The sequence below is a fragment of the Gavialis gangeticus genome, unplaced genomic scaffold (genome assembly GCF_001723915.1).
Source record: "Gavialis gangeticus isolate Ggan-Ray unplaced genomic scaffold, GavGan_comp1, whole genome shotgun sequence".
In the NCBI taxonomy this organism is placed as follows: domain Eukaryota; kingdom Metazoa; phylum Chordata; order Crocodylia; family Gavialidae; genus Gavialis; species Gavialis gangeticus.
The window spans coordinates 2,448,223-2,460,265 of NW_017729017.1; the positions used below are offsets into that span (position 1 = coordinate 2,448,223).

At 43.0% G+C, this 12,043-nt stretch overlaps 1 protein-coding gene across 1 annotated transcript in view; it reads left to right on the top strand.

The window, feature by feature from the left end:
- Positions 1–12,043, top strand: part of PTPRT (protein tyrosine phosphatase, receptor type T) — a 1,137,038-nt gene that overhangs the window by 346,957 nt on the left and 778,038 nt on the right. The window contains exon 2 of the mRNA XM_019513020.1: positions 8,583–8,708. Coding sequence (XP_019368565.1) covers positions 8,583–8,708 — 126 coding nt within the window. The remainder of the gene's footprint in view (positions 1–8,582; positions 8,709–12,043) is intronic.

A 12,043-nucleotide genomic window follows, 5' to 3' on the forward strand; every position in this document is an offset into this window, starting at 1 on the left:
TTTTCAGCAAGTTTCCATCTTTTTTTTTTTTTTTTTTTTCACAGCATAAGCAACATGCAAAATTTGGTCTGCAGTCCTAAGACCATGGAAGAATACTGATTTTGAAGAGGTTATTACTGGACATCTTCAATATGTTACCACTTCCATGGTGCAATTCTGAAATTCACCAGCAGGGGTTCATCTGTTTTTTCCAGTGGAGATAGCCTGCAGAGATTGGGGTAGTATACTTTGTGGCCACATCTATTCGAGACCCTGACTATGTAGCAGTTTATTATTACTGCTCAGTAGTTCATTACTACTGCAAAATAGCATTGCATGGCATGAAGCATGATGCTATACTACTCCGCAGTAGTAATGAACTATTGAACAGTCAGCAGCACCAAAAAGCCATTTGGGAACACCGCTGCATGGTAACTCAAGTTACTGCACAGTCATTTAGTATATGCAAGTACTAAATGACTGCACAGTAACAACTGCACAGTCAGTGTCTTGTGTAGACATGGCCTGTATCAACTACCTGAACTGCTCTTCTTAATACTGCACCTGTGCATGTGAAACCATGATCATATTACTAAACTTTTTAAAAGTCATCTCACACTGTATTCTTTTATGCTACTTACAACTGGTCTCTTTCAGAGAAGTGACCGTGCACAAATCCTTACTCGGAGCTGCTTCCACTATATGTTCAAACTTATATCTATTATCTGTTTTAACAAAAGTAAGTTCATTGGGTTCACAGTCTGGAGTCAGCAATGCTATGGAAAATAAGTTGGACAGTTTTTGTCAAAGGCCATACAGCTGCAGAGCTGTTTCCAAAGACATTATTTGAATGCATTAAGTTGCAGTGCTGTACATTATTCAGCTTGCAGATTTTTTCTTTACAGGAATTGTGTGGAAAATAAAGTTCAGGTAGATTTTGAAGCTGGGTTTGCAGGACTAGCAGTTATAAAAAACCCCAAAACCAAAAATCTTTTTATGGATAAAGAGAGCTCTTATAATCTTGAATTACTGAGCTGCAATAAATGTGGAATTCTTAATGTCGCTTTCCTAGTCACAGGTCAGGGACCTGCAATTTAATGGAATTCCACTGAAATGCCACATAATTTTCCCTTTCAGAGGAGTTGGGCTAATATTTAGGTAGTTTTAACCATCATCTAATGTATTTAACTTACATATCTCACCTAGGACCAATATTGGTATGAAAAATCCTGCAGTCTTTTATGGAGACTGGTCCAAGCATTCTGCCCTTCCAGAGTCTCTCCCTTTGAACTGCTCCTTCACTGTTACAGGGGTGTAGGCTGTAGCTGTGTTGGTCTCAGGACATAGACAGAAAAGGTTCTTTGGGTGGATATGGTATCTTTTAGTAGACCAACTTAAATAGGTGGAAAAAAATTACAGCAAGCTTTCAGATTTAAAAACCTTTCATCAGGCTGGGAAAGTCTCTGCTGTTGGTGTGTGCTCTTCCTGGATGGAATAAACGGTGTATTCCATTCTATTCATTCCATCCAGGAAGAGCACACACCAGCTGCAGAGACTTCCTCACCCTGGCAAAGGATTTTTAAACCCAAAAGCTTGCTATAATTTTTTTTCCAGCTATTTAAGTTGGTCTAATAAAAGATACCATATTCACCCAAACAGCCTTGTCTGCCTAGCTCCTTCACTTTCTCCTTCAGTGGATTCTTCTGTCTTTCCTCTATTTCAGTTGGGGTTTCACAAGGCTTCCTCCTTTTCCCTGCATCTTCTCTCTTCCAGAACCCGTTTCTGGGCAGACTTAGCCACAAGGACAATTGTACCTTTCATCTTTACTCTGATAACTCCCTGTTCTTCCTTCCTTATCTGCAATTTACCCATCACCATCCAAACCCCAAATGATAACTTATCTTTCTAAAATCTCAGCCACCAAGAATAATTTAAAAATAAAGTAGCCAACCCCTCCCTGTTCTCTCCTAGTGGATAATACTAACCTTCATTGTTCAAATCCAGAGTCTTTGCTTTACCGCCCCCCTGCCCTCTTTCTGCTATGTATTGTTAGAATTATTAACAAAGCCATTGGGTGTTGACTGCAGCTGATACTAGGGAATTTGACTGGGGTGTGTGGAGAACTCCCCCCTCAGTCTGCCTCACTGCTGCAAGCAGACAGCCCCCCTCCATTTCATTTAGCACTAAGCCTAAATGATTGTGGAGAAATTCCCGAGGAAGGGGGGAACTTGCTCATCCTCTGTCCTGTGCAACCCTAAACTCTCACCTGAGGGTGCTGACATTTTTTAACTGACCAGCCGGCATCAGCCATGGTATGAGGGTACTGGTTTATGGTTGGGTCCAGGTGACAAGGTCAGAAAGATTATTTAAGGGTCCCTCCATCTTGCGGGGAGGAAGGACATCTTTGGGAAACATGGAGACAAGCAAACGGCCTCTGACAGTCTTTTAGACTCTGGATGAACATGTGAATAACCTATCTGAAGTTTAGCCAGTAACTTAGGATCAAGTGTTCTAGAAGCATATCAAAAGGCTATCAAGCTGCTTCTGTTTGCTCAGGGTTATTTTTTTGATACTTCTCTGACTTATGCCCCTCCTCATGCCTACCTTCTCTACCCTATAAAGCTATCTGTTATAGAAAGCTTAGTTGTAAATGTTTGAGAGGGATTGGGAAAGCCTTTTTGCTCCCTTTGCTTGGCTCACCAAGGGAGGCTACTTTCTATGCTTCAGGATATAAGAAATGTCCAGATACATCCTGCTGGGGCTAAGCAACCCTGGGGTCTACCTAGATGCATGGACTCAGAGATGTTTGTGTTGGAAGGGACCTGAGTAGATCATTGAGTCTGACCCCCTGCCCTGGGCAGGAAACAGCACTGGGGTCAGAAGACCCCAGAAATGTGCATGTCTAGCCTCCTCATTAAGACCTTCAAGGTAAGGGAGCGCACCACCTCCCTTGAAAGCCCATTCCAGATTCTGGCACCCCTTACTGTAAAGAAGTTCTTCCTGATATCTAACTTAAATCTTCTGTCTGCCAGTTTGTGGCCATTGTTCCTATTTACTCCAAGGGGTGCCCTGGTAAACACACCATCTCCTATTCCTTGCTGCCCCCGGCCCCCCCATTAATTGGTAGGCAGCCACAAGATCACCTTTCAATCTTCTCTTGTGGAGGCTGAAGAGATCCAGGACCTTCAATCTCTCCTCATAGGGCTTTGCTTGCAGGCCCCTAACAATACGAGTAGCCCTCCTCTGAACCCTCTTGAGGTTGTCCACATCCCTCCTGAAGTATGGCACCCAAAACTGGATGCAGTTCTCCGACTGCAGCCTGACCAATGCTGCATAAAGAGAAAGTATCACCTCCCTAAACCTGTTTGTCATGCACTTGCTAATGCATGATAACGTGTGGTTAGCTTTACTGATTGCTTTGTCACACTGACAACTCATGTTCATCTTGATGTCAGCAATGATACTGAGATCTCAGCAGCACAGCAGCGGAAAGGGAAGGTCCTCCCCCAGCCTGTAAGCATGCTGGTGATTCCTTCTCCCTAGGAGCAGCACCTTGCACTTGTCGTTATTGACCTGCGTCCTATTCTGTTCCTCCCACTTTTCCAACCTGTCCAGATCCACCTGGATTCATTCCCTACCGTCTACTGTGTTAACTTTACCCCATAATTTGGTATTATCTGCGAGTGTGGACAGAGTGCTTGCCACACTTTCATCCCAGTCACTGATGAAGACATTGAACAGCCATTGGACAGAGCCTTGTAGGACTCCACTGCTCACCTCTTTCCTACTCTTTTACAGGGTCTATGTACACCCAGCAGCACAGAGCCCTATCAGAGACTGGAGCTTGGGTAGTGATATCAGTTACCCCAGCCTTGTGATGATACTCCAGGAAGAGGTTTGGCCAGAAGTTGGCACCCCCAGGGAGGCATCCGAAGCTTGGTTTTGGTCAGGTGTAGTGAGGTGGGCGGCTCGGCACTGGAGTGTCCCCTACTGGCCCACCACAGGGTGTATCAGTGCTCCTGCTGGGGCTAAAGCTGGAGGATCTGGGGTAAAGGGTCTTGCCCCTCTGCTCCAGGTCATTCACCATATTTAGGGTCAGGAAGGAATTTTACCCAATGGTCAGGTTGCAATGGACTGTGCAAGTTTTTGCCTTCATCAGTAGCAAGGGGAGTAGTCCTTGCTCTGGGATCTTTTGAGCATATATTAACAACCTGTTGATAGAAGCAGAATGTTGGCTGCCATGGTTCCCCTGCTTTACCCGTGCCAGGTTAGGGTGTTATGTACTGTGTTGTGTTAAGGTTGATGGTAGTTTATGGAGAGTTTAGATTATTGATTTTATACAACAGTTTGGATAGGGATGATCCTGCCTCAGGCAGGGGGTTGGATTAGATGACCTTTAGAGGTCTCTTCCAGAACTACATCTCTATGATTCTATGATCTTTGGATTTGGCAACTTTTGAACCTCACATCTGAATTCTGTCTGTGTCTTCCACTTCTTACAGAACATCTCCAAGATTCAAACTTTTACATATATCCACACTGCCATTCCCACCCCACTCCAACCATAATCTTGCACCGTGACTTCTGTAATCTCTTTTCTGTCTTCATTTCCTGCAAGTCCACCTTTGTGAAGTCTGTTCCAGGTACTACTACTGCTATATGCCTATTGCTGTATCCCAACCTGCAATTTCAAGTCCTTCTACTAACGTCTCCCTCTTCAAATACAAATGTTCTTGCCCTAAATTGCAAGGCCATCCATGGTTTCCCCCTTCATATCTATTCAGTCCAAATATATTACTACAAGATTGACTCCTGCCTTGACTAGTGCAAGGATTGATTCTCAGACAATCACTTTCAAACTTCCATCTATGTTGCCTTTTTCATGAGTGGAACAGCGCTCAGTTAATTTCTGTGAAATCATCACCTCATCCTCCTTTGAGCTTCTCCTCAGACCTTATCTCTTTTATAATGCATGTGATAAACTGCCAGTTGATCAGTCAAACTGTGATTATTGCTTCTGGCTGAGCAAGGACCACACACATTTGATCTAGTTTGATTTCCAGGGTTTTGCTGATACCTAGGAAACATGAAAAATTCCCATCCCATTTCCCTCCTTCAAATACATTATTTGACCTTATTTTTCCCCTCCTGACTCTTTTGGAATCACTGACCACTGGCCACAGTTAGAGGTGATCCAGTGCCTGAGGTAGGCTCGTGCTCTTACCTGTACTTAGAAAACTCTGAGGCACAGATGGGCATAGCTCATGCATTTTGGATGAAACCAATCACAGATTTGGGATCAGGAAAAAAATGTCCCTTGGGTCAGATTGATGGGGATTGCTAGGTTTGTTCTCCCTTCTTCTCAAATATTGGGTGTAGCCCTCTTCCTTGGATCATCTGAATATATTTTACTATTGCAGAAATGGGCCTAGGATGACTCTTATCTCTCCTACTCTTACATGTGGTTATGCTGTAGAGTTTATTTTTGGTCCTCTGCCCCTCATTCCCAACCCTCCATCCCCACAATAGGCATTCCGGAAGACATTTTTGGACAAATTGTTGCCTGCAAATGCAGGGGACCAGACCTGATGCTCCAGGGCTCCTATGTTTCTATGTTACTATTTTGTTATCTTTTCTTATTCTAATTCTCTTTTGTCTTATTCCTGCTTATCTTCATGGCAGAAACAGTCATTTTCTTCATGCAGAACAGTGCCTAGCCCACTTGGGCCTGGTTTGATTGAAGTGTCTAGGTCATACTGTGGAAATATAATAGTCTAGCAGTACCTCTGCTATTGTCAGTTGTAGCACTTTGAACATACAGTCAATGAAACTGGAATATTTTGAAGGATTGCTGCTGTTAAAGAGACACTGCCAAAGTAATAGATACAGTGTATTGACACTAATGACTCAGAGGCTCAGCATATGTGAGTAATTTTGTTTGATGCTCCCTGTCATACACTCACTTACTGAGAATCTGTTCTGATCCATTGTTCAGTGCTGAGAACCTTTAACTAATCAGTCTACTTCTATATGTGCCAAAATACTTATTTAGGGAGCATGGTGAAAGAGTAATTAACCTTTTCCCGAAGCTTTAGAAACATAAGTTCAAATTTCACTCTGCATTTGAACCAAAGGCTGCTCGTAGTTGACTCAGCTGTAAATCAGTACTTGGTCATTTGGGCTGGGGAATTAAAGGTGGCTAGATGTGGTGTTAGCCAGCTACATCTCCCTTGCATGTCATTAGCTATAACAGTTGTCTTGGGAGGATCCTTAACTTTGGACAAATGCATTTAGATACTCATATTTAATGATTTAAATGTGAACATTTTGACCTAAATGAATGAATGACCTAAGTAAATGCATAAAATTGAAAGTAAAGGGAATGGTTACATTCCATTTAATGAGCTGTTCATTTGGACATTTATAGGAGGTTTACCAGCACGAGAGTTTAATGCTAAAAGGTAACAGAGTATTGTAAATATAACAAGTCCCATTAATATAGCCCCTATTTACCCTTTACAATTAACTGTACTGAAATGGAGTCAGCCAGGTCATGGGATTATAATGTGTGCATTGGTCAGGTTCTGCTTGTAATGCTCCTTATGTTTGTAACTGATAACTCCTGTTATTGAAACAGAGGCTTTTATTAACATTTGAAAATTCGTTTATAGTTTGTTAACAGTTCACTTAATTGAAGCCATGAAATTCTACAGTTCTACTTTTTTTATTCTCTTACCTTAGCACAGTATTGCTGTATTTCTGCACCATGTGGGGTACACCCAGCCTGCAAAGACACCCCAGGTCATCTATGTATCAGTGATTCTGACTCATAGAAAATATGGCCTGAAGAAAGGATCAAAACATCAGGGAAAAACTCAGTACAACTAAGACTCGCACAGTGGAACAGTAAAGTACAGTCAGTTTGGGGATTTGTGGACTAAAATAAGATTGGTTTTAAGCAGGGCTAACTTGCCCTAGGTATCCTCTGAACTCAGAAGGTTATCCCAGTGCTGCAGACTTTGGGGGACCATTTTTAGTAGCCACCATATGGTAGACTACTTCTTGAAGGTATGCCTTGTGTAGTTTAAGTATGGATATCTAAGGGGGTAAGTACACAATGTCAAAAGAGACTGCATACTAATTAAAGAGCAAGAGATTTTGATTTCTGCTCTGTATACCAGGTAAAATTATTCTATGTATTTTGTTTTGTAATACTCCTGACCAGAGCTGGCCAAATACCCCAGAAGTTATTTATTTGTTTTAACGATGGCAAGTTAATTCCATTGTTCATGAAGATTTCTTTATTCAAGTGTTCAGTCAACTCCTAGTTTCCTGAAGACAATTAGCCAATTCCAAAAATAATGTGAACTACAGCTTGAATGATTCTCCAGCCAAAAGTTTGTACTGGAAGGTGTGCTATTTACTATGAAACTGTTACCCAATTTCTCTTTGCCCCTTTATCTCCAAACTCAAATGTGCCATCTGCACCTACAGTCAGAAGTTCCTCACTTCCAGTTCCATCACAGAACCCTTTCAATTTGGTCTCCAGTTACTGTGTTGCATTTTCAAGAATGCAACTTAGTGCTGCAGGTGAGACATTCTATTAATGACGTAGCTGTGCAAGCCTCTGACATTTTACAGTATTTTTTTCTGTAATAGTTACTGAAATATTAAAAACTTGTGACTGGGGCACTGGTCCTGCCAGTCTGCTATAGCTTGAACTCTGCAACCACAGACTTCCCATGTGGCTAAAGGCAGGTCAGTTACTCTGTATCTAGAAGGCCGTTGTAGAAATTTGTAATAGGTTCTTGATCTTTTTTTGCTAACTTCGAATATGACATTCAATGAAAGGTTTGATAATGTGTTCATACATTACCCAGTACAAGGGAGTCCTGATCTAAGTTGGGTACTATCAATAGTACAATAATGTTATAATGCAAAAAAAGCAATTTTTTATAATAGCATTTACTGTGTACTACAGCAAGCTATTGTATCTTACCATTGTGAATGTTTACTTTAATTAACTCACATTATACTCATTTTTGGCTTTGAGCCAAGGGGATGGCTCATTATGTCCTTATCTATGGTACCAGAAGGTTAAATGGCATATTTACAGAAAGTGTGATACATGGTCTTGAGATTAGACACCAACCTTACCCTACTGAATTTTTAAATGTGTAAATGATGGGAGAGCTTCACTGTTTGAAAAATGGTTATAAGTCTGCCATATGGATTTCCTCTTCACCCTCCTTTTGGAACATCTGGTTACATGTTCCAAGAAGCAGTTAGTGTGGTTCAGCCCTGCATAATCGTATACATGCCTGGAATGCAAGACTGCTGCTTAAATCCTTAAGATGTGAGGTTGAATCTAAGGCAGCTGGCCTAATAAACAGCAGTACAATCCAAGCGAGAGAAATAAGACTTACCAAAAATAGGATTTGAGATCCAGAAGTCTTTTTTGAATTCCCTGAGGCAAAAACAGAAACCTAATGTGCCAGAAATTCATTTTGCAGAGTTTAGATAAAAAGCACTGATGTAAATTAAATAACATAACAAGACAGAAGTAATTAATAGAAGTATTCATTCATCTCTCTCTTCCTCAGGCGGTTGTTCATTTGATGAACACTACAGTAACTGTGGTTATAGCGTGGCATTGGGAACCAATGGATTTACCTGGGAACAGATCAACACCTGGGAAAAGCCTACAATGGATCCAGCTGTCCCCACTGGTAAGTAAAGAGCATGCAGAATAAGGAAGGTTTTAAATAGAGTATTACTATTTGGGTGTAATGTCTGGTGAGAATTGAATTAAAATGAACTCTGAGCTTACTTATATGGGTCTGGAATTCAGTAACCAGGTACCAGAATGCATAAATATTAGAAATAGATAAAACTGGAATGGCTTTGCAAACTGCCGGCAGCTTGGCATTCCTTTGCCAAACACTGAGTGTTAGGTTATGGACAACTCAACAATTTAGATGTTTAAAAGGGAAGGGGATCATGCTGCTCAGGTGCACATAACAGTTGCTCTGTTACATTTGCATTATATTGTTAGAGAGACAAGTTACCTGTATCACCCTAACTTTGACTCTCATTGAAGCAGAGTTAGAATTAGAGGGTGTTTTGCTACCCATAGAAAATATGGCCTGAAGAAAGGATCAAAGCATCAGAGAACAACTCAGTACAACTAAGACTCGCTGTATGCCCCCAGAGACTGGGGGAGGATGGCGAGCTCCTGCAGGCAGCGGCGGTGCTGTTGGCAGCGAGGGTGTGGTGGTGGCAAGCAGGAAGCTCCCGCAAGCAGCCACAGCGTTGTCGGCAGCAGGGGCATGGTAAGCACCAACCAGTGGTCAGAGACCACCTGCAAATGCCACCAGCAGTGGCCAGTGGCAATCATGGACAGCCTGCAGGGGGTGCACTGCCATGCCCAAGGGGTACACATGCACCCATGTGCACCCCCTACACGTCGCCAATGCTTCTACTGTTACACAGTCATCTATATATAACAGTTGCATCATAACAGCTTGTATTATGATCCTTTGCCTTTGAGACAATAGCTTGGTTTGATTATCTTAGATTCTCTTAGTCTCATCTTATTTAGCAGTCGGCTGCAGGGAGGGGTGGTTTTAGGTAAAATTGTCTAAGCTTTCTTCAGTCCTTGAGCCTAATTCTGAAAGTTTTAGAGTATTTTCTTTTCCCACTGAAACTGAGGAAAATGAAAACAGTCAGCACTTAGCAAGATAGGCCTTACTGGAAAATCTTGGGCTATCAGGCCTTTGAAGAATACATTTTAGGTTACATTTAATGTTATGAATTAAGAGTCATAAAGTGTATGTGTATAAAGTATAAAGCGGATGAATTCAGGTTCTCTGAGAAAGCTGTGAGGATTTCAAAGGGATTAACTGGGATGGCTCAAGCCTGACTAGATATCAGATTCAGGAGACCACGTGTTCCCGTGTTTGATGAACATCCCCCTAGCAGAGGTAGGGACTAATAGCATAACAAGTTACTTATTTATAGTTGAGTACATCAGATACCCCCAGCCTCAATCTTCTGTGGTGTCTTAATTGGACTTTCTTTTCTGGAAAGTTGTCCAATGCATCACAACCAGAAGTATTATTCCCCGTTGAGAATGAACAGATTAGCAACTTGTAGCTGTTTAGTGAGGTAAGCTATCAGATAAATTCTGTACCAATTAATAATTATCCTTGGTGCTCAACCTGATACATTAAAGGGACTTGAGTTGTTCCACAAGGATGGTACATGCATACCGTTACATCCCAGTGTTTAAATGTGGACATCAAAAACATAAACACAGTGTGCTTAGGAGTCTAGTCAATGATGCACTGCAGGATAAAAGTATTGGTGAGATGGGAGTCCAGGAAAGGTGGTTGTTCCTAAAGGAAGCGATCCTTCAGGCACAGAGGGAGACAATCCCAGCATAAGGGAAAGTGGGGAAAGAGCTAAAAAACTTCCTTGGATAAACAGGGAAATCCAGGGGAGCCTAAGGGCAAAATACAAGGCATATAAGTGGTGGAAGCAGGGGGAAGCTACCAAAGAGGGGCATACCTACTTGGCCTGCACTTGCAGAGAGGCAGTTAGAAAGGCCAAAACAACAACAGAGCTGAGGCTGGCAACACAAATTAAAGACAACAAAAAGTCGTCTTTAGGTATGTAGGGAGTAAAAGGAAGGTGCAGGGCAGCATAGGACCACTACTGAACAAGAAGGAGCAATTACTGACAGGTTGGGAGGACAAGCCTGAGCTATTCAATGAGCTTTTTGCCTCAGTGTTCCTGAACGGGGGTCAAGATAAGTCTCCTAATGCATTCTTAGATGGTCATCAGAGGGACACCAGCCCACCAACTGTCGACGCTGACTTGGTGTAGAGTCACTTGGATGGACTGGATGGGAGTGTCCACACATGCAAGCACGTGTGCTTGCAGCAGCTCAAATAGAAGCGGTGCAAATTTGAACTGGGCCTTTTTGCTTCATCGCACATGCTCAGACATGCACTTTGTTGTGGAGCAAATTGCACCACTTAGGGCAAAATAACCCTGCCTGGCTCCTCCTGGATCTGCAGCCAGGGGGAGCTAGCGCCCAGGGCCAGCACTTGTGCTGTCCCCAGCAGTATAAAAAGCTGACCTGTCCTGGCCACAGCAATATAAAAAGCCACCCTGGCAAGTAGCTCAGGGCTACTAGCTCTCAGGAGCTTCTGGGGCCTAGCCAATTGGTACCTGGAGACACTACCCCTTGTGCCAGCTGAACTGCTGAAGCAGCCCTGAGAGTTCCCTGCACCTTCTACCCAATGCAGCAGTCTGGCAGTGGGGGCTGCTGCCTGGCTGTGACCTGCTGTGCATCTGCCAAACCTGGATAGGGATGACACAGGCAGTAGAGGCATCTGCCCCTCTGGGCCAGCTGCTGGACTGTGGTTCCAGGGTTGCCTTTGTGCGGCACTATTGCCATGTGTGGCCGCTGCCCGGCCATCTGGGCAACTATTGCCTGGAAAATGTTCCAGGTGTGGTGGCCTTCTTTGAACTGTCAAAGCACGTCCTCCTGGCCCCATTTGACTAAGAGGTCAGCCACAGCCAGATGGGTCCAAAGTGCCAGCCCTGAGCATGCAGGTTCCTGCCACTGACCTCCCTAGCAGCAATTCTGGTGTTCCCTATTGGAAAACTGAAAAATCCCTGATAAATAAAATCTTGAAGTCACTCTGTAAAATACCCCCAAATCCATGTTCCTCCACAAGTAAAACAAAAGACCACTCTAAAGAGAGAGAGAAAACAAGACAGAGACAGTGATCAGTTGGACAATGTTTTATTGATATATCTACAGTGTTAAAGCAAGTCTCTTGTCATAATAATAAAGTGAACTCTAAATACATGTTTCATGAATACATATTTTACTACCCTCCCACAAGGGCGATGGCTCCCACACAAGGGTTTCATCCCCCCCAACAGGGGAATCGGCTCCCTAACAGGGAATTTGGCCCCCACACAAGGGGAATTGGCCTCTACACAAGGGTTACGGCATCCCAATGGGGGCCAGATAGCCCCCACAAGAGCT